We start from the raw sequence: 24,101 nt of genomic DNA on the forward strand, positions 1-24,101 counted from the left end.
TCTCTATATCTCTCTGTCTCTCTCTCTCTCTCTCTCTCTCTATATATATATATATATATATATATATATATATATATAGACACAAGATGTGATCTATTTCTAGCGCATTAATTGTCCACGTTAGTGGTCGACGTTATTTTTTAAAATGTACCTTAATCCCCTGAGATTGCAGATAATATTTCTGAATCTCTTTGATTCTTTAGATGTGCTGGCCTCCTGATAATTAATCGATATTAATTAATATATGACTAATTACCAGATTTTATAATAATATTTTATATATATATATATATATATATATATATATACACTGCATATATACCTTCTTTCATGCATTCTATATATATATATATATATACTCCTCTGCCTATGTTCTATTTGTGATAAATTGTCAGAAAGAGTAAATAATAATTAGTAATTCTTGTTAATTAATCTATTCCAGGAAAGATAATTGTTTGGATCTTTTGGGAGAAGATTGCATGGTTTTGGAAAGACTTCTCATGACTCTAGGAACTGTGGTCTACAGTGCTGTCAACACAATGGTAATTCTCTCTCTCTCTCCCCCTTTCTTTTCACACACACACACACACACATTCACTCTGGTGTTCAGTGCTGTAAACCCCATGATAAACCCCTATCTTTCTTTCTCTAGTGAGGTTGCCATGTGGCTTGCAAGATTGCAAAGCCCCATGATAAAGGAAGGCTTTTATGCTTGGAGATAAAGGCTTAATCCTTTACCATTCAAACTGGCCTCATCCAACCCAGATATTCTACCCATTCTATTTTTAAACTAGTCAGATCCAGCCTCTCACACCTACCCTACCATGTCGTTCTAAAAGTAAAAAAATAATATGATCAAGATCCCAAAGCTACAAGATCATGTGTGATTAATTCAAAACACTGTGAATAAAGAAGCTTAATGTTTGACAGAGTAATCTTAATGTTGAAGGGTTAAAGTATAAGAGAAGGGCTTGAACAGAACAGGTTTCTTGCTGTAGAAGGGCCATAACGACTGTTCACATTGTAGGGGAAAGGGAGAAGAATAGGGATCAGACAGCGGTGGCAAGAGATACAAATAGTGGGGACGGGGTATTTGGGTGGATCCTCAAGGTATAATGAAGATAGAACTGGGTTGTCAGCTTTAGGTGAAGTGTGAAAGTGCGTGGCTTAGTGGTTAGGGGTATTCAGCTCACAATCATAAGGTTGCAAGTTCAATTCCCAGCGGTGCATTGTCCCCTTGAGCAACACACTTTATTTCACATTGCTCCAGTCCACTCAGCTGGCAAAAATGATTTGTACCTGTAATTCAAAGGGGCTAGCCATGTTACATTCTTTTTCACACTGAAGCTCCCTGAGAACTATGTTAAGGGTACATGTGTTTTGTGGGGTACTCAGCCACTTGCATGCTAATTTTAACGAGCAGGTTCTTCTGGAACCCTTGTCGTTGTAACCAACAGAGTGCCAGTTTTTTTGGGGGTTGAGGAGTGTAGAAATTGAATTGGGTTGAGGGGTGAATGTAGTGAATGGTGGATAAGGAATGTAGGTGATCAGTGATGATGGCAGGGGGAGGGGAACCAGTGATGAAGAGCAGCAGAATGATATAGTAGACAGGAGAGAGATGAAGTGTGTTGCAAGTGTGGGGAAAGTGAGGGATATGTGGTGGTGGAGAAGGAGAGAGAATCTGGTGGTTCGGGAAAGTGATCAATGTAAAATGTAAGTGGAGAGGACAGTATTAATAATGAAGGATGGATATCAAGTGAAGTGTCCCCAGCTAGTGTGAAAGGAAAACAATAAAAGAAGGGTACATACACCGATTTGGGGTGTTGCTAGTTTATTCAACTGACCCAACAGGGGTCAGACTGGTTTTGCTGTTATAAAGATGTTGAGAGAAATAATAGTGATATTTGTATTTCAGGCTGTGAAGCGGATGGGACGTTGTCTTTTGGAATTCATTTGGCCACTTCGTTATCATCCACAAAGGTAAATGAGTCATGAGATATTTACTTAACAATTTGCCAGCCTCCACTCCATCACACACACACGCACACATACATGAACCTCTTCTCATATATCATCATCATCATTATTTAATGTCTGTTTTCTATGTTGACATGGTTTGGACAGTTTGCCAAGAAGTCAGATGCTGCACCAGATTCCATTGTCTTTGTCGACATGGTTACTACAGCTGGATCATCTTTTGAGCATAGTTGTTGTCAGTACCACCTGACTGGCTCCCGTGCCAGTGAGACGTAAAAAGCGCCATTCAAACGTGGCCGTTGCCAGTACCGCCTGACTGGCCCTCGTGTCGGTGGCACGTAAAAGCACCCACTACACTCTCGGAGTGGTTGGTGTTAGGAAGGGCATCCAGCTGTAGAAACCCTGCCAGGTCAGATTGGAGCCTGGTGCGGCCTCCTGGCTTGCCAGTCCCCAGTGAAACCGTCCAACCCATGCCAGCATAAAAAGCAGACGTTAAACGATGACGATGATGGATGCCCTTCCTAATGCTAATCACTTTACAGAGTGTACTGGTTGCTTATTACATGGCACCATCACCAGTGCTTTTTATATGGCACCAACATCAATGCTTTCTATGTGGCACCAGTGCTTTTCAGTGACACCATAACCCATGCTTTGTGTGTGTTTGTGTGCGTGTGTGTGTGTTTGTGCCTAAAATGCTTTCAATCAGCTTTAAAAATTGTAATAAGAAAACATAGACCCTAAAAGACATTTAGATGTTGAATAATGTTTTCATATTCTGTTGCAGTTCGGTTCGAAGAGCCATTTTATTTGGTGTGTCAGCAGTTTATCTGTCAGTGCCCAGCCATGTTTTATTGGAAGAAATGGAAGAAGATAGTTTCGATTTCAGACAATGGCTGCAAGGTCAGTTTTATCACAAAATAACATTATTTAGTTATTGCTCTTGTTTAACCTTACGTTTTGACCCCTGATTTATGAGAATCAGGAGTGGTCTAGTTGTGACCACCCATCATCATTTAATCAGGCATTAGGTATCGTACTGTTCTATATTTTTGAGATAAGCACACGGGCTACTAACCTTCAGATTCTAAGTTCAATCTCAGGCAGGGGCTTGAAAAATAATCCTTTCTATCATAGGCACAAGACCTGAAATTTACAGGGAGGGGACCAGTTGATTACATCGATCCCAATGACTAATATACTTTACAGTGTCAGACATTGAAACTACAGGCTGTCCACAAAGTCTGGGTACATGGAGTAAATAAAATCATAACATAAACAATTAAATATAAGAAATAATAATTTCTTAAAGTATGTGTTAATCCCCATGTACCCAGACTTTGTGGACACCCTATATTTTGTAGATATACAAACAGGGCTAATTCAGCTGTTTCTCTGTAGATTGGAAGAAAAGTGATGGACAATGGGCATATGGCATAGTGGTTAAGAGCGCAGGCTACTAACCCCAAGATTCCAAGTTCGATTCCAAGCAGTGACCTGAATAATAATAATAATAATAATAATAATAATGATAATGATAATAATAATAATAATAATAACATTGAAAAATACCTTAGGAATGAGAACCCAGGTTTGAAATTTCCCCAAGACACCTGATGAAGGCTGGAGGATATATCAGCCGAAATGTTGTGTTAACAACAAACAAGATGAGGACGATGTAAACTCCTTTACTTGGAAAAACTGGAATAGGTTGGCAATCAGAAAAGTATCTGACTGTAAAACGACGGCTTGTTAATTTGTATTTGTTGAACCCATGCTAGCATGGAAAAGCGGACGTAAAACAAACGAGTATTGCTAAGAAAACAAAAAGAAAAAAAAAAAAATGTTGCTTGTTTGATGAAGTCCCTTTGGATATTTGTTCTGCACAGAGTCTGCAAACACTCAGTGTTGTCATTAGTAATGCAGTAAACAAGTGGCTGATGATGATGATGATGATGATGATGATGATGATATGTGTGTGTGTGTGTGAGACAGTGAAAGGTATACTGTAGTTGATGATGATGATGATGATGATGGTTTGTAGAGAATGTTTACCCTAAATAACAACCACATCCTAAAAGTTAGGGAAACTTGGTACCTTTTAGTCCAGCGGGTCCCAAAGTGGGTGGTAGGGCCTCCCTCCCCCACTGGAGGCAGTGGAAACTTCCAAGGGAGCATTGAAGAAAAATGGGGTGATAATGGGGTAGCCCAAAGTGGGGGTGGTGGTGAAATTGATGTAAAAACAACAAAATAATGAAGTTTTATTTGTGAAATACAGTTGGTTTGAATTTGCTTCAGAAAGAGGTTTAGGTTTGTGGTGGGTAGTTAGGGTGGGGATGGGGGTGCTAGGAATGTGGGATGGGTGTCAAAGGGGCGGCAGCTTAAAAATGTTTGGGAACCACTGGTTTAGAGAAATGAGGTGTTATGGTTTGTTTTGTGATTTGTTGTGTGTGTGTTTCAGAGGTGGATAGAATCTGGGAAGGAGAGAGACAGGAGGAGTAGAGAGAGAGAGAGAAAAGTAGAGAGAGGGGGGTAGAGAGAGAGAGTGATAGATAGAAAGGTAGAGAGAGAGAGAGCAGTAGAGACAGAGAGAGGTAGAAAGAAAGATAGAGGGAGAAAGAGAGAGAGGTAGAGAGAGAGAGAGAGATGTATGAAGTTTAAAGTATAGACTTGTCTAATTCAAGGTTGTATATATGATGGTGACACAGAGGAGGATGTTGTTGTTGTTGTTGTTGTTGTTGTTGTTGTTTACTATTGCCTTTGTGTTTGTTGGTCATTTCAGATACGGTCAGAGACGATCCTGATACGGAATGCCAAATGTTAGCCGTCCAAACAATGAAGATCCTACACAGTGTCATGCAGCAGGTCTGTCACTGTTGACATTCTTTGATGCATTCACACCGATAATAATAATAATAATAATCCTTTCTGAAATAGGTGCAAGGCTTGAAATGTGTTGCTGGGAGGGGGAGGGGGGAAGTCGATTACATCGTCCGTGTGCACAACTGGTACTTATTTTATCAACCCCAAAAGGACAAAAGTTGGCTTCAGTGTAATTCGAACCTGGAACGCAAAGACTGATTACATGCCTGGAAGCATGTTATCTGGTGTGCTAACAGTTCTGCCAACTCACCACCTTATAATGGTTTCACACTAGTACACACTCACACCTCCCCATACACTTGTACACAAACACATACACATCATCATCATCATCATCATCATTTAATGTCCATTGTCCATGCTGGCATGGGTTAGATGGTTTGACCAGGGTTGGCACACTGGAAGGCTGCACTAGACTCCAGTCTGATTTGGCAGAGTTTCTACAGCTGCATGCCCTTCCTAATGCCAACCACTCTGAGAATGTAATAGGTGCTTTTATATGCCACAACTCACAACTGTAGTTTTGCTCAGCTCGATGGGTCTTCTTCTCAAGCACAACACACACACACACACACACACACACACACACACACACACACACACATATATATATATATATATATCTACAGATTAGTGGTACAAGAAGGCACTAACATTTACTGGAAATAGCAGTTGATACATTTATGACACTATAGTAAAGCTTCACTGCGTATATACTGGCAAAGACATGTGAGTGCAACAAACATGAATAATTTGTCTTACCTCTAGGAAGAACATTTGATAGATGGACAACCCAGAATCGGATAATGCAATACCTAGGTGTCGGACTCTTCAAATACGTTTGTCAACGTAAATTTGATCAGTCTTCGTCAGCTGCATTTACCTGTACAATATTTCAACTGTTGCTATGTTACTACATCAATGCCAAGTACACTCACCTGAACGCTTAGCTTTTTAACAGAACGAGAACAGTGAAAAAGTTTCCAATGAAAAATAAAATATTACAATACAAATGTATTACTTTCCAGTCAAATAAAGTACAGTAAAGGTAGAAGTACAAATATATAGCTTCGTAATTGTGCCGACTGCTATTTCCAGTAAATATTGGTGCCTTCTTGTAGCACTGATCTGTATTTATATTTATACTTCTACCTTTACGGTGCTTTGTTTTACTGGAAAGTAATACATTTGTATATATATATATAAACTTCTCGTTTATTCAGTTTGATATAAATAATTATTACTCTAGCATATCCCCTATTCTCCTAAATAAAGCCCTCATTTTTACTATGAATCGCTCCCTCATTACTAGGGATAAGATAGACATTATTTTATTGGCTAGAAAAACCATTATAGAATTTGATAACAAGCTCTGGACGAGAGCCGATACCCCAGAAAATTTTGATATACCAATGGGATCGAGCGATTCAGCTGAGGTTACAAACCTAGTAGGGACTTACCTCTTATATTGCTTAAACAAAGAAATCCCTGAACTAAAAGGTGGTCTATATAGAGATGATGCTTTATTCATCATCCCTAGTAATAGCAACTCATTCATTGAGAGAATAAGAAAGAAAATCAGAAAATTTTTTAAAAGTTTTAACTTAGACATTACTTATGAATATGGTAATAAAATTGTAAATTTCTTAGATACCACTCTCAACATAGAAACTAGATTATACCACCCATATAGAAAAGAAAATGAAACTACTAGATATGTAAGTAGATTATCCAATCATCCACCTAATGTATTAAATTCTTTAGTTAATAATATTTCTGAAAGAATTACTAAATTATCTTCCAACATTGATATATTTAATTCTAATTCTAGCTACTATAATATGGCCTTGTCTAAAGCTGGATATACTCAAAAAATTGCTTTCCTTAACCCTGGTAGAACATCTCTTCTTGATACAGATAATAATAATAATAATAATAATAGTGATAGTGGTGCACATGGCAACAATAACAACAATAATAGAGATAATAATAATAATAATAATTATAGATGTTATAACAGACCTAATAACTTAAATAGTAACAACAATGGACCAAATAAAAAACAACCCTATTTACCTAAAAATCTAACTAATAAGAAAAGTAATAAAGTGCATTTTAATAGTAAACTTAATAGCAAACTATATACTAACGCTAATAATAAACCTATGTTAATAGACAGTAATGTTGAATCAAATAACAAAAATAGTAAACATCCCATAACTAAAAGAACTACTAATCACAATAATAAATTTGTACTAGAAAATAATAGTAATCATAGCACACCCCATACCCACCCACACAATAAATTTAAGAGAAAAAATAAAAACTCGATCTGGTTAAATATACCCTTCAACTGTGCTATATCCACAAATATTTATAAAAAATTCATGAATATTTTACAAAAAAATTTCCCTTCTTCCCACAGATATAGTAAAATCTTCTCTTGTCATAAAATCAGAATTTCTTACTCTACCCTTCCTAATGTAGGTACAATCATAGCTAGGTTAAACAAAAAAAACATCAAGTCAGCTAGAATTAATGAAATTACAAATAGTGGCCATATGAATGCAAATAATAATCCATCTAATACCAATAATGATGCTACCAATAATTATACAAATAGAAGTGAAAATAACAATAACGAAAGAAATTATGAAGATAGTAGCAATATACTTATTCCTATAAACCATAATTTCAACCAACAATTAGAATATATCAGTAACGACGTTACAGTTTTGACTGAAGTAATAGTGATCAAAGACATAATTCATATAATATCAATAGGCCAAATGTGGAAAGAATAAGTCCAACTAATAGCGCATCAAGATATGAATTAAATAATGATGGTAATAGCCAATATATACCTAATAATAGAATTGAAGAATTGATAAATGATATTAGTGTAAATAATTGTAATAATAATAATAATAGAGATATTAGAAATAATATAGGTGGAGTTGATAACCCCACCATGTGCAACTGTAGAAAAAAGTCCCATTGTCCTTTATTTGGATTTTGTTGTACCCGCAACGTAGTGTACAGATGCATCATTAGTACTAGAACAGAGAATTATATTTATATAGGGTGTAGTATTAACCTGAAACAGAGAATATATAACCATAAATCTTCATTTAGACTTAGACATAAGGCAAATAGTACAACTTTGGCAAGTAAAATTTGGGAGTTAAAAGACAATAGTATTAATTTTAGCCTTAAATGGGAAATTATAAGAAAAGCTCAACCTTATAGAAATAATAGATATGGATGTGAATTGTGTTCTATGGAAATATATGAAATTTTTAAACTTAGGAACAATCCTAATCTAATCAATAATAGATTAGACCTTAGGGTATCATGTGTGCATTGCTCTACTCGCACTTTTAAATTTTTTAAAAAATAGGACTTTTATTTAAATAACTAAAGTTATCAAAATTTATAGTACCTTACTTCTATTATAGTCATCTAGAACTATCAACTAGCACATATTTATTTTGGTAATTGAAACTTTACAACATATATTCCTGATCTCTATCCTTAACATCTAATCTACTTAAATCAGTCATCAGATTCCTGTATTGATTATCCTTGTTATTTCCTAACATCCTTTCTTTTCTCAGTCCCTTAAACATCAGTATACACATTATTATAAACTAATATAAATCCGATAATAATTTTTATCTTTTATTCACATTATATAAATAAGGCTTACCTATGTGTCTCCTAAATAGTATCATTATCGTCAGCTAATAAGTTTTTTTAAAGATAATTCAAAATAGTGTTCACGATCACTATATGCTTAATATACTTAATATCCTTAAATTTTACACCCTATCCAGAGCCCCTGAATTCAATATTGACATTATTTCATGATTTTTGTGAAAGATAACTACATCTCATTTTATTTTATTAACATACCTCTTATTGTGTAAACATTAGTTAGAATTCTGTTGTTGTCTGTACCACTATACTGTTACTCTATTCAGACTAAAAGTAAAAAACCTATTTGACCCATATACCTAGGGCTATAATTCCTCAACATTAATTCCTCAACATTTTGATAGTAATAAAATGACCTGATACTACTATGACCAGTGAAACCTCTAGATTCTAATACTTTTATAGCCTTGCCCATGCATACTGCTTACACCTTCCCTCTCTTTAGAAGTAATTGTCCCTTTGCTATCACCACTAGATAAGAAACAATAGAATTCTGAGACAGTTAAAACTTTTGTCTAGAATCAATTACTAGCCTGATAGACCCTGCTATGTCAAGATGGACTTATATATTCTTCCTCTGCTCTCTCCCACTTGGTTTTAATATGTTGCCACATTTGTAATATGTCTTTTTTTCTACATTTTTTCGTGCAGCTGAAGATTGCTCTTCATATTGCATTTAAGGTAATGCTCACATTACTTAAATAAATTGAAGTAGCATGAAACGTGCGTACTGCAATCACTTTTGAAATCCGTGTTGCTTATTATTTGATTTTAATCACCCATCCTTTTGGGATGTGATATTCGGGTGCCTTCGCATAAGTACCATATTCAAGCCTTGAATCTATATCTAAACCGTCTATATATATATATATATATATATATATGTGTGTGCATGCATGTGTATGTTTGTATTTACCTTTTGATTAGAATTTGGAAAGTTAATTCTATCCTTTATTAATTTCATTATTATTATTATTATTATTATTATTAATGTTGTTGTTATTTCAGGAATTATCATCAAACAGCTGATTGGGTCTGTCATTTAGATCTGTTTCTAAATGATGATATTTATACTGGACCAAGTTGTGTATTTATTTCACCGAAATATGAAAGAAAGAGAGAGAGAGAAAGCGCCACTTCTGGGAGTGGCTGGTGGGGGTACATTTTCCTCAGAGACACAAAAAAATCTGGTACAAATTTTGATCATATTTGGAAATTCATGTAAATTTTTTCATTTTAGATAATAAATTTAATATATTTTCTGTATTCTGTTCTTTTGTATTCTGTTTGATTTGGTGGCATTTTTAATATTTCGGATTTTGGATTGTGAAGTTTCTGTTGTGATTCAATTAGGAGAATCATTACAGCTTCTAAGGATGGTCTACAGTACTGCAGAAGTTAAAGGATAAACCCTTACAAGAAACTGGCTGCAACTGATGGTGAACAGAGGTCATTGTGAGTTTCATTTGTAGTCAGCAAATAGCAGCAGAGAGAAGTTGGTGAGAGGTGGTGGGAGGAAAGAAATGACCGGGGCAAGTCAATTATATGAATGAATGTACTCTTCTACTTTTTAATTTAGAATAAATTTTGACTGACAACCATATTTGGTAGCAAGGTTGTGAAGGAAAGCATCTTGTTTTGTTCATCATTTGCTAAATCTTAAGAAAGTCTTGCAGATTTTTATATTTCCAGATATTGCGATCACCTGTAGTCTAAGAATTCTGTGTGTGTGTGTGTGTTTTAATATTCATTCTGCCACCGCTTCACAACCTGCGTTAATTTGATTATGTTTCAGTAACTTATCGGTTCAGCAGAAAGATCGATAGACTAAGTACTTGGAGTTCATTTGTCTAATTAAACCCTTCAAGGCTGTACTTCAGCAGGGCCACAGTCCAATGACAAATAATATATATAAAGGAAAAAGAATGGTATATTATCAAATATCCCAGCTGAGAACTGTCAACCTGCTTTTAGTGTAGATTTATAGGTTTCGTTTACTTAGTACAGTACTATTTCAGAAGAATTTGGCTGTTATTTCTGGCTGCTCAACAATCGCACGCAAAGACGTAGTTGGCGCCCATGAAGCTGGGAAAGGCGAGTAATGTAAGGGAGATAACTACATATAATACAGTACGAAAAACGGTCCAAGGGAGATAACTTATATACTTTACACGCCCGTTCGGACTAAATTTGGCGATTTTTTGTCTTTTTCGGGAATAGCTTCATGTTTTGGTGAACATACAACGGCGTTGGAGAGCATAAAAATTAAAGTGGTAGTTGCGAAAAAGTTAGCTGACATGGAGGACTGGAAGACATTTGAATACTGGAAATGAGTTACATTCACGCCGAGTATGAAAATGTCGACATCACGGCTGCTATTCACTGCTCTGTGAACACTTGAGAAGGCTGTAAGACGACGAAGCCGTGGCCAGCAGGAAGAGACACACCGGAATTCCTTTAACAATTGAGGAACAGGGCCTTAGGCTCAGTTCAAGCTACAACATGAAGCTGTTGGAGACTGATCAACCTCTGGATGGAGAGGATTGCTGCTGGAAGGCCATATATGAGTAGCAACAGGGTTCGACTCTTTTGCAAGACCTCTCGAAAGAGTTAATAGTGTTTTGTCAGAGAATTTCTCCGGTTTCACCAGCCTCAATTTCTGGCCTCCTACTTATCCCGATTTACTATGTGTAGGGCACGGTTGGTAAAGACACCAACCGCCCTGCCTGCTTGCACCAAGGCTGAGCTGGTGGCCAAGATCACGGAGGTGTTGGAGGATCTTCTCAAGGACCCAGTGAGGAATGCATGCGCCAGGTTTCGGGTCTGTCTTGAGGCCGTGGTGATATCTAAGAGCGGCTACTTAGAGTAAACCGTTATTTCCCAGCCATAAAATCTCGTTGAAATTTTTAGACTTTTTAAAAAATATTTCTATATTGTATGGAATATAGTTTTTTCTTTCCTTTTATGCAAATTTAGTCTGAACAATTTACATATCACAGTTGAATGAACCTGTATGTGGTCGCATGATCTACAAGAAATAGCAGTCAGGGCTCCCTGAAGTCGTATCTTATTATCTTGAAGGGATATATTGTATCTAAGAAGAAATGTTTTGGATGATATAGTCCGTTCGTTTCGCGTGAACGTACGTCTGTCCTGTCGAAAACGAACGGTACGTGCGTCCGTTCGTTTCGCGTGAACGTACGTCCGTCCTGGCGAAAACGAACGGTACATGCGTCCGTTCGTTTGGCGTGAACGTACGTCCGTCCTGGCGAAAACGAACGGTACATGCGTCCGTTCGTTTGGCGTGAACGTACGTCCGTCCTGAAGAAAACGAACGGTACGTGCGTCCGCTCGTTTCGCGTGACCGTACGTCCGTTCGTTTCGCGTGAACGTACGTCCGTCCTGGCGAAAACGAACGTTACGTGCGTCCGTTCGTTTCGTGTGAACGTACGTCCGTCCTGGCTAAAACGAACGGTACGTGCGTCCGTTCGTTTCGCGTGAACGTACGTCCGTCCTGGCGAAAACGAATGTCCTTGCGTCCGTTCTTTCGCATGCACGTACGTCCGTCCGAACGAAACGAACGTCCTTGCGTCCGTTCTTTCGCATACATACGCGCATACGTTCGACCAGGTACGTTGGCACATAGGTACGTACGTTTGTTCTTTCGCATATATACGTGCGTACGTTCGAGCAAACGAACGTTTGCACCTACGTGCGTTCGTTCTTTCGAATATATACATATATATGTTCGAACAACCGAAAGTACGTACCTACGTGCGTTCGTTCTTTCGCATATATACGTGCCGACGCTCGAACAAACGAATGTATGCACCTATATATACGTGCGTTCATTGGAACAAACAAACGTACGAACCTACGTGCGTTCTTTTTTTGCATATATACGTGCGTACTTATGCACCTACGTGCGTTCGTTCTTTCGCATATATATGTGCGTACGTTCGAACAAACGAACGTACGTACATACGTGCGTTCGTTCTTTCGATTATATACGTGCGTTCATTGGAACAAACAAACGTACGAACCTACGTGCGTTCTTTTTTTGCATATATACGTGCGTACGTATACGTGCCTACGTATGCACCTACGTGCGTTCGTTCTTTCGTATATATACGTATATATGTTCGAACAGACGAACGCACGTACCTACGTGCGTTCGTTCTTTCGCATATATACGTGCGTGCATTCGAACAAACGAACGTACGTACCTTCGTGCGTTCGTTCTTTAGCATATATACGTGCGTACGTTCGAAGAAACGAACGTACGGATCTACGTGCGTCAATAGATTTACGATCAAAGACGGTTCAGGAAACTTGTATGCAAAACTATTTATCCTTCCTAGTTTAAGATGGTACAGTTCTAGTTCAGAGGAACCTAGCTGCTATTTCTGGCACATCGAACAATCGCACAAGGATCCACTCATCGGTGCCGTCTAGAACTTGCGAAGAAGAAAAAAGAAATGTAGGGGAGGTAATTCGGGCGAAAAACGTCTACGAAGACAGTTCAAGGGAGATCACTTTCGGATTTTCTTTGGCCGTTAAGACGTACGCGGATATTTCAGTTAACAAAAGAACAATCGGGAGGCGACAGGTTTGTATAGTGACGCTTATATTGCAGTATATGGAGATCAAGTAATTTAATAGTGAAAAAGAGGTTCACACAATAAATTGTTGTTGTTGTTGTTGTTGTTTAGTTACAGGTGAAACACGAATTCCTGAAAGAAAAACTAAGACAAGATGGCGCTTGATTTTTACAAGTTGTGAGCTCTATTTTCCCCTTTTTTTCTAGGACAGTAGGTAAAGATTTAGCTGCTAATTCTAGAAAATATAGTGACTGCATAGGGCTTGCCTTGTCGGGTCGTCCGCAACAGAGAGTATTGTTGCTGGTAGTGGTGAGTTCAATCCTTACCGAGAACACATCGCAAGGTTTGCGGACAACAGGAAGACCCGTTCACTCGCCGAAGGTTATCCGAGATATCGGAGGAGGCCACTCGGAAGGTCTCCACGACGATGGGAAGACGATTTAGTTAAATGATTTGGGCCAAAATGGAAAAGAAGGGAACAATTAAGAAAAAAGGGAAACGCATTGTGACTAGCGGTGTATAAAAACATCCGATGGGCCGGCCGATACATTATATACATACATACATACATATAAAAGACGGGCTTCTTTTCAGTTTCTACCAAATCCACTCACAAGTCCTTTGTCGGGCCGAGGCTATAGTAGAAGACACTTGCCCATGGTGCCACGCAGTGGGACTGAACCCCGAACCATGTGGTTGGGAAGCAAACTTCTTACCACACAGCTACGTCCGCGCAAAAAAAAAAATGGAGAAGAGAAACTTAATCGATACCATTGACTGTGGTGCTTGACTGGTGCATTATTTTATCGACCCTGAAAGGATGAAAGGCAAAGTTGACCTCAGCGGAATTTGAACTCGGAATGGAAAATGCTAGAAATGCTGCTAATTACTTTGCTCGGTGCTCAAATAATGTGTATCGGTATATATATATATATATATCGCATTTAGGGAGGAATTGGTTCCGTGTAAAAGGGCCTCAAACACGCCCCTGGGACTCCATCAAAGGGGCCACTAGTTATTGTAATTTCCCCACGTAGTATGAATTGAAACCGGTCCCATTTGTTCGCTGGTTGGTACAAGTCGTCGTCGACTTACGACCACAATTGGTTCCGACTGACTGGTCGTAAGTCGATTTAGTCGTAAATCGGCCTATAAGCCTATCTAGCTTAGTTTTATATTTTTACATTCTTAAGGTACATTCTCAGGTAAAAGTCACACACACAGCATTCCGTATTATACTATTATACTGGTGTTAGTCAAAAATTTCGGAGTTTCAAGTCGTCTCATAAACAAATGCGAGGTTACCTCTATTTTTCCGCGACAGGATATTAATCCAACACTCGGGATAACCACAGTGGTGATCGATAACCAAACCTAGGGGAAGCATTTGTTTCCTCACATCATCCGTAGACGGGTTAATTTCTAAAAAATTAAACTCGTTAGATTTCAACTGGATTATTTATTATTTCTGCCGGGAGGTGGCGCACCAATCGTCGCCAAGTCAATCGGTCGTAAGTCGACGACGACCTGTACGTGATGGTATCTATATACGGCTAGGTAACTTGGACTATTTGAGGGCTAAGTCACAACGCGAACTACTGACCTTTCGGCTTGCTGTCAGCTACCCCTATCTGGCCCTGCCTTAATCCCTTCACCCATTCCTTCCTCCGCAGAACGTTGTCCCTCTTGAATTCGCTTCCTTCACCCATTTCTCTTACAATCGTCAACTTGTACCAGTTTAAATGGAATGTTAACGATCTCAGTTTCAATTATATCCGAAAACCTGCAAAGGTCGTGGGCCCTGCGCCTTCCTCTACACCTTGTACTTAGACTTGAGGGCTCTGATGACCCCCGGCACTCATAACGCCAGAGATGAACCCGATTTTCATTGCGATTGAACACACTCTCCTGAATGGCATGTCAGACCGTTTCCGTGTCAACTTCCCACCTATTGTTGGAACTCGTTTTACAGCTGAGGGGACTGGGTCAAGAACACAATTCACCCTCCTGTCCGGGAATCGAAACAACGATCTTACAATTATGAATGTCACACTCTAACCACTAGGCTACGTACCTTCACTCTAAGTCTAGCTGATAAAATAAACAAGTCTTTCACCACTTTATAAAAAGAAAAGTTTAAACTATTTTATTTTGTATCTAGCACCTACTTCTCAATCATATTGTTACGGGATCGAATCCATTGCGAGACATGGTGGGCAGGTGTATTCTGTCAGCTTTGAATTGATCCAAACATCGAAATTCTGTGGTGATACATCAGGTGGACACCCACCTGCATTTAGATGGTAAAGTCTACTTTATCACCGTCATCCAGTCATTAGCTCTAGTTTCCTCCTCCCTTCCCAACAAAAACAGATTGAATCCCAGAACACAAAGGTCACGTGCACTGTCTTTTCTTTCGTGATTAAGCCATGAAGACATTTTCTCTGTCGTGATTATTGGTTGTATCATACTGGAAATTATTAACCTGCTGTATGTGGTGCCAGCACTTCGATGCAGTAAACCTGTGGGTTCGAACCTAGATCTGGCTGTTCTATTCAGAGATTCAAATGAAGAATTTACATTATAAATTTACAGTTCAAAGACTGTCCATCACACACACACACACACACACACACATACACACACACACACACACACACACACACACACACACACACACACACACACACACACACACATTAACACACACACACAAGAAAATTTAAAAAACTACAACTAATGATGATGTCGATGAAATATTTCTGGGACGGACGACACTTTCTGTCAAAACATTTCTCATGTTTTCATTAGACATTTTGAGTGGTGTTAAAAAAACACAACACACCGCCACCACCACTGTCACCATCACCACCACCACCGCCGCTTCCAATACCACCACCACCACAACAACAACAACAACAACTACCTCCTCCACCATCACCGCAACCATCACTATCATCATCATCATTACTGAGAGAATGAGAGAGAGAGAGAGAGAGAGAGAGAGAGGGAGAGAGGAAGAGAAAGAGAGAGAGAGAGAGAGAGAGAAAAAAAGAGAGAAAGAGGGGAAACATATCGGTGCTATTATGTTAAACTGTCATATGCCCAAATTTGGCCAAATGTTTTTTTTTTTCCAATATTTATTTTTGCTTGCAACAGCCGGTTCTTTTGGTCAAACTATCGTATCTCCAGCTGCTTCAGATGCCAAGATATCCAAACAATTGTCAAAGTGAAGTACAACAGTTTAGCATTTTCCAAAAGCGTAGTAAGTCCCACGTCCGACAGTTTTGCAAAAATATTTCCGACTGAAAATATCATCCATGCATGGAATTACGGTTTCATGCACCCAACAAAGTATTATTGTTAGGATGAAACTGTTGCTAATGTAAAAAGAAATGGAATGGTGAAACGATTTTTCCGTTTTCTGAAAAAGCAACGTTTCGGACTTACGACACTTTTGCAAAATAGCAACGAGATATTCATTTGTATATATTTAAGTGCGTGTCGTCATCGTCATCATCATCATCATAATCACCGTCATCTTCACCATTCATCGTGACGATGACGACGACCGCCACCACCACCACCACCACCACCACCACCATCACCACCACCACCACCACCACCACCGCCACCATCACCACCACCACCACCACCACCACCACCACCACCACCACCACCACCACCACCACCATCATTTTCATCCTCTCGTTACGGTCAATTTTGCCGGTACAAACATGATGTGTGTGAGCGTGTGTGTGTGTGTATGTATGTATCTGTGTATCTCTCTCTCTATACCACACTTGCATACAAACATGCAACAGAGACACACAGACAGATAAAAACTGTAATCATAAAAGATCGTATGTAAATTATAATGTTTCTGATGACGACGAGGACGACGACGATTACGATCATAATGATGACGGCGATGATGATGATGATGATGAGGGGGAGGGGAGGAGGGGGAGGAGGGGGATGGGGAGGGGAGGAGGAGGAGGAGGGGAGGAGGGGAGGGGAGGAGGAGGAGGGGAGGAGGAGGAGGAGGAAAAAGATTAGGAGGATTAGGAAAAGGATGGGAAATGCAGACACCTTAAGAAGCATTTATTACGCAACTGGAATACCCCGGTTTCTGCCCACTTGAACAACATATACGTACAGACGTTACTCTTTCCTCTTCCAGCTCTTTTGCCTTTAATATATCTAATTTTTCCTTTCTACACACTCGTCTCCATTCTCTCATCCCTTTTGTATTCCTCCACTGATGGAAACTAACCTCACTTAATCATGCATGGTATTTTTATATCTTTCAACTTAAAACAGTTACATGATATTCCAAGTAGTTTTGACACCATTCCTTTAGCATTTAAAGAGAAATAACCTACACCTTTACACCTTTACAACGATGGACACTAAAGCTTGGAAAAATATGTTTTTAAAAATGATTTTCATAATTTTCTCTAACATTCGCAGTTAAGCAGGGCCTAAAGAGGAAGACTGCGAAACCAATGCTAGCCATCGCACTAAAATGTCTTGTATTACTTTATAGATATAAAATCATTACTCTTCACTTCAAGACTTTTCTCAAGTTCCAAATGTGAATTTGTCTGTGTTAACGACATCCCAAAGATGGAGCCTTGTATCTTAGTTTGGAAACCAGCTCCCTCCTCAGTGGAAGATTTATGATAACTAAAAAATAGAAGAGACATACATACATACATACATACATACATACATACATACATACACATATACACACATACATACATACATACACACATACATACATACATACATGCATACATACATACACACACATACATACATACACACACATACACACATGCATACATACATACACACACATACATACATACATACCCACACACATACATACATACATACATACATACATACACACACACATACATACATACATACCCACACACACACACACATACATACATACATACTGTCGGACGATTACTTAACCGACGTAACTTTTTAAGAATGATACATATATATGTGTGTTTGTGTATATGTGTGTATGTATGCATATATATATGTACACACATACACACACATATATACACACATACACATACATATATGTATATGTGTGTATATATATATATGCGCGCGTGTGTGTGTGTGTATACGTATATACATATATATTTATTATTCTTTAACAAGAATATTATTAACAGTGACTTCGAAGTCACTGTGAACAATATTCTTGTTTAAGAATAATAAATTTGTACTCTACAAACGTATAGAGTAACCCATCAGATTAACATAAAATCGTTTTATTATGATTGAACGTAAAAACAGATCTCTCTCTCTCTCTCTCTCTCTCTCTTTCTCTCTTTATATATAAATGTGTGTGTGTGTATGATACATACATACATACTATATATATATGTTATACATGCAACACACACACACACATACCTCGAATTCAGATGACTTTATCAGTGTCCTGAAGCTCTTAGTGACAAGAGCAATAAAAAAACTGACGAATAACTGAGAGATTTTATTCAGGTGTGAAAACAATAATCAACGCCCAACGGCAATAACGCACTTAACGACGATTTGAAACTAGTTCTACCGGATCTGAAAAGAGAAAGAGAGAAAGAAGAAGCTTACGGCTTTGTAAGGTGCAAAAGAGATAAGAGCGATCTGTTGCGAACCACGACGAATGCTTTCGAAAAATAAACACGGAATTAGTTTAAAACAGCAAATTCGAGAACAGCGCAAAGTCAATAAATTAATCACAACAGCAAAAAGTGAAATAAAATTTGTTCTTTTCCAGTTCATAGAAGCAGTTTATCCAACTTCTCTTTTTTATTTCTTTATTGACCACGGGGGGGGGGGGGGCTAAACATAAAGGGGACAAACAAAGGGATTAAGTCGATTACTTAGACCCCAGTGCATAACTGGTACTTATTTAATCGATTCCGAAAAGCAAAGTCGACCTCGGCGGAATTTGAACTCAGAACGCAGTGGCAGACGAAATACCTATTTCTTTACTGCCCACAAGGGGCTACACACAGAGGGGACAAACAAGGACAGACAAACGGATTAAGTCGATTATATCGACCCCAGTGCATAACTGGTACTTAATTTATCGACCCCGAAAGGATGAAAGGCAAAGTCGACCTCGGCGGAATTTGAACTCAGAACGCAGTGGCAGACGAAATACCTATTTCTTTACTGCCCACAAGGGGCTACACACAGAGGGGACAAACAAGGACAGACAAACGGATTAAGTCGATTATATCGACCCCAGTGCGTAACTGGTACTTAATTTATCGACCCCGAAAGGATGAAAGGCAAAGTCGACCTCGGCGGAATTTGAGCTCAGAACGCAGTGGCAGACGAAATACCGCTAAGCATTTCGCCCGGCGTGCTAACCGTTTCTGCCAGCTCGCCGCCGCCTCATCCAATTTATATTTTATGGTTTGTGAAGGCGCATGGCTTAGTAGTTAAGGTGTTGCACTCACGATCGCGGAGTCCTGAGTTCGATTCCCAGAGCGAGGGTTGCGTTGTGTTCTCCAGCAAAACACTTTATTTGACGTTACTCCAGTCCATCAGCTGTAACTGGGTAACCCTGCAACGGGACAGCCTTCCGATCAAGGGTAAATCTTGGCCTTCTCGCCTAACAAGCCGGGTGGCGTCATTCGAAAGCTAAAACAATGCAAAGTGTAGTGTGACCAGCGATGAATAACAACGTCCGGTAGTCTGGTCGATACCGTTATATTTTATAATACCATAAAGGCACATAGACTAAACAGCCCATAGCTGGCCTCTTACCTCTCAAATCAACTCACCACCGACTCACAGAATCGTTAAACGATGAGAATGTATCATAAAACAATATACAGCAGTGAAATATTAAATATGTTTACCGGATAACTTTGTAGAATGTTGTAATCATTGATGACTTTGAAGCCAAATAGCCTTGAAACAAAAGTTATCACTCGTCGATTCAAATGGAAAGACTATGAATGCTGTATGAGTAACGCCAGGCTTACATGTCATAACTTTTGTGGCAAATTCAATCGCAGCAGGGACCTTATATCAACAACTCAAACAGACTATGAAGAACCATAAACGTCAACTGGAAAAACCTGCAGATCGCAAACTATAGCACCAAATAAAAAAAATCTCGACTATTGCATACACGGGGTGGGTGAAAAGTAAGTAGACATTAAAAATTGGTAATAAAATCCATATTCCTTTTACAAATTTATTCAAACAAATGGTACATGTTCTTTCTTGCATAGGAAAATGAATGTGAATCTTCATATTTCAACGTAAGTACTGGTGGCTTCAACCAGTTTCCTCAAACGACCAGGGATGGAATGAACAACCTTCTGAAGGACGTCGTCTGGCATATCATTGAAAATCTGGATCCGTGTCTCCAAGTCCTCCAGTGTGCTATCGGTATTATAACATCCCAGCCTCGTCACTCCAGAGGATGCTTTTAAACAATTCAGGCCGATTAATACTCCATATTCCATTCTGTGGTTACAGTCTTCAGGTTTTAGCTCCTGTACGTAATGGGGTTTCCACGGATGAAAACTCAATTCTTTACGCAACACTGTACGTATTGTATGTCTTGTTAGTCCACTTTCACGAGTTACTTGACGTGTTGATTTTTGCAGGCTGCGATTAGACATCTGAACTGTTGCCACGTTCTCCGCTGATCGGGATGTGGTTAGATGGTCACTTCTTGTATCCTTCACAGAGCCCGTGGTCATCAGCTTTGCATGACAACATTTCATTGTTTCCGGATGTAGTGTTGCATGCTTACTTTTCCATGTACACCACCATCTCTGAACCAAAACAACGGAATTTCACACTTCATAGGGCGCTGCTATCTTAGTTCGCTCTTGAACAGTGAGGCGACCGGCCATCTGGAAAATAAGAAATAACAAATAACACAATAAGAAAATAAGAAATCCTCATTAGAGTTGTTTGTTTAAAAATGTTTTCGCCATGACTTCAGTGATACTAAAAGTTCCATAAGCAATTTCTAATGCCTACTGGCTTTCCACCCATCCTGTATACATACATACCTCCAGCTTCTATATCTAGATTTATACATTAATACCAATAATAATTGGTGCACTTAGTTTTGTAAGCGAATACCCAAGTGACAGCCTGGATATACTTGAATTTTCAGAAAAAAAGAAAACCAACCAACCAATTCGTACATTACAAATCCAATTTGTTAAGTGGAACAGTAAAAATATGGAAGACTTTTCTCAAGTTTAATATGTGACATTGTTTTTTTTTTATCTGCATTTCAACGTTGGAACTTTGTGTCTTTGTTAGAAACCAACTTTTTTTTCAGAAGAAGAATTTAAATAATTAAAAAGAGAAACGAACATACATATATACAAAAATTCTTACACACATAAATCCATACAGACGTATACATACATACGCACATGCATACACACGTAAATATAGCTGGCGGCAACAACTCGATTTCGAGGAATGCCATCGCTTAATTGTTCTTTTGAAGCAGACAAATGTGACTTTTCAGTCCTACTAAGGATTTGCACTCTTTTGGACCGATGTGATAACGATGGGCGCCTCTTGCAACAGGTGTTCACAGCGTTACCACTCTTATTGCCTCGTGCTTTCACCCCATCATGAACATTTTCGTTCGCTGTTTTACCTTTTACGGTTACGGTAAGTCATAGTATGCTGCACATAAAAGAGGTATTTAAAACTGAGGGACGCCTGTGTCTGAAGCTTTTCAAAGTGGGAAAAGGCCTTGCACAGGGCCAACCCCACTTCCTAAACCATGTATGCATTCATCCGCCCACATAATACATACATACATGCATACATACAAACCTGCACACATACATGCATACATACATATATACATACATACATACATACATACATACATGCATACACACATACATACATACATATATACATACACACACATACATACATACATACATACATACATACGTGTGTGTGTGTGTATGTGTGTATGTGTGTGTATGTATGTGTGTGTGTATTTGTGTGTCTGTGTTTGTCCCCCACCATCGCTTGACAACCCCCGTAACATAGCGGTTCGGCAAAAGAGACCGATAGAATAAGTACTAGGCTTACAAAGAATAAGTCCTGAAATCGATTTGTTCGACTAAAGGCGGTGCTCCAGCATGGCCGCAGTCAAATGACTGAAACAAGTAAAAGAATAAAAGAATAAAATAATATATATATATATGCCTACATATACTCACGTGTGTGTGTGTGTGTGTGTGTGGATGTGTGCGTTAGTTTTCTTTGTCACTATTATAGCTACTGTGTAAGGCCAGGCAAAATGGCGCTGGGAATTTAGTTTAAAGATGTGGGCGCTACTTCCGGTATACAGTTTGGCGTTTTGTTGTGAGTGATTTCAGGTGTATTTAAGCGAAATTTCGAACTATTGTGTTTTCTGTTTGTCTGTATGTCTGGTATGTCAGTTTTGTGTAAGGCTGCTCCAACCTTTTCGGCTGTGGTCTTCCTACATTAGCCACGTTCTCTTTGGCTTTTTACTGAAACTCTCAACTTTTCTCCCGCTCGTTGTTATTCTCCGTGTTTCTTGTTTGATCGTCTGCGATGACCTTTCATCGTTTCGCCGTTGCCCGATCTATGACCATCCTGTCTTTTCGCTTTCTTGCATAATATATTCATAATTACACTATCCGCTGTATCGTATTCTTTTTTCAAGACATGGGGGTGTTATTTGAGAGACTTTTGATTGTTATTTCTAACAGATCGTAGAGACCCTCTTGTTTGCTGTTCCGTTTTTGTTGTAGTAACTGCTGCTGGTGTTTCAGTTTGTGTGGTTTTCTTTTATTCTTTCGTTCTTCTATTTGTTTCAGTCATTTGACAGCGGCCATGCTGGAGCACCGCCTTTAGTCAAAGAAATCCACCCCAGGACTTATTCTTTGAAAGCCTAGTTCTGATTCTACCGGTCTCTTTTTGCCGAACCGCTAAGGTACGAGGACATAAACCTGTCAACATCGGTTGTTAAGCGATGGTGGACACACACACACACACACACACACACACACACACACACACACACACACACACACACACACACACACACACACACACACACAACGGACTTCCTTCAGTTTCCGTCTACTAAATCCACCCACAAGGCTTTGGCTGGCCTGTGGCTATAGTAGAAGACACTTGCCCAAGGTGCCACACGGTGGGACTGAACCCGGAACCATGAGGTTGGTAAGCAAGCTACTTACACAGCGTATAGAAAATTTCAATAATATATTCTTTTGACAGAGACCAAGGAACACCCTAGGAACACCCGTGGAAAGGAAGAATCCACGAACAATGTCGTCCTAAACCTATTGCGTCTGAAAAAATAAAAATAAAAGAAACGGATGGATGCCCCGGTGGGAAGGCATTTGATCACAGATTTCGTAGACCAAAGAATCCTCTGTGCTCAACAGTAACGACGACGACGAAAACAAAAGCAAGAACAAGACTGACGATTTTCTTTTGCAGTAATCCAATCTTCTCCCAAGTTAAACCCGCCACCATTTTTCTGTTGTATTAGGTGTGACGTTAATTATGTAATGTTCGATTGTCTCTCTGTTGTGACATGAGTTTCTCAAATAATAAGAGCACAATGAGTTTAACTCTTCTCATTCTGTAATAAATTCAGAATCATTCTGATGCCATCCACACTGTCACATTTGTTAATGCCATGTCAGTAAAGACATGTGTAATTAATGTCACATAATAATGATCTTTTCTACTCTAGGCACAAGGTCCGAAATTTTTGGGAAGGGGGCCAGTCGATTAGATAGACTCCAGTACGCAACTGGTACTTAATTTATCGACCCCGAAAGGATGAAAGGCAAAGTCGACCTTGACTATTTG

General features: G+C 38.9%; 1 protein-coding gene across 1 annotated transcript in view; it reads left to right on the plus strand.

The window, feature by feature from the left end:
- The window catches only part of LOC106877337 (telomere length regulation protein TEL2 homolog), a 30,105-nt gene extending 20,262 nt beyond the window's left edge, over window positions 1–9,843 (plus strand). The window contains exons 16-20 of the mRNA XM_014926214.3: window positions 443–542; window positions 1,916–1,980; window positions 2,765–2,880; window positions 4,760–4,842; window positions 9,586–9,843. Of these exons, the coding sequence (XP_014781700.1) occupies window positions 443–542; window positions 1,916–1,980; window positions 2,765–2,880; window positions 4,760–4,842; window positions 9,586–9,606 (385 nt within the window). The 3' untranslated portion in view covers window positions 9,607–9,843. The remainder of the gene's footprint in view (window positions 1–442; window positions 543–1,915; window positions 1,981–2,764; window positions 2,881–4,759; window positions 4,843–9,585) is intronic.
- Window positions 9,844–24,101: the final 14,258 nt, after the last annotated feature.

Source organism: Octopus bimaculoides, chromosome 3 (genome assembly GCF_046866305.1).
Source record: "Octopus bimaculoides isolate indiv1 chromosome 3, ASM4686630v1, whole genome shotgun sequence".
NCBI lineage: Eukaryota > Metazoa > Mollusca > Cephalopoda > Octopoda > Octopodidae > Octopus > Octopus bimaculoides.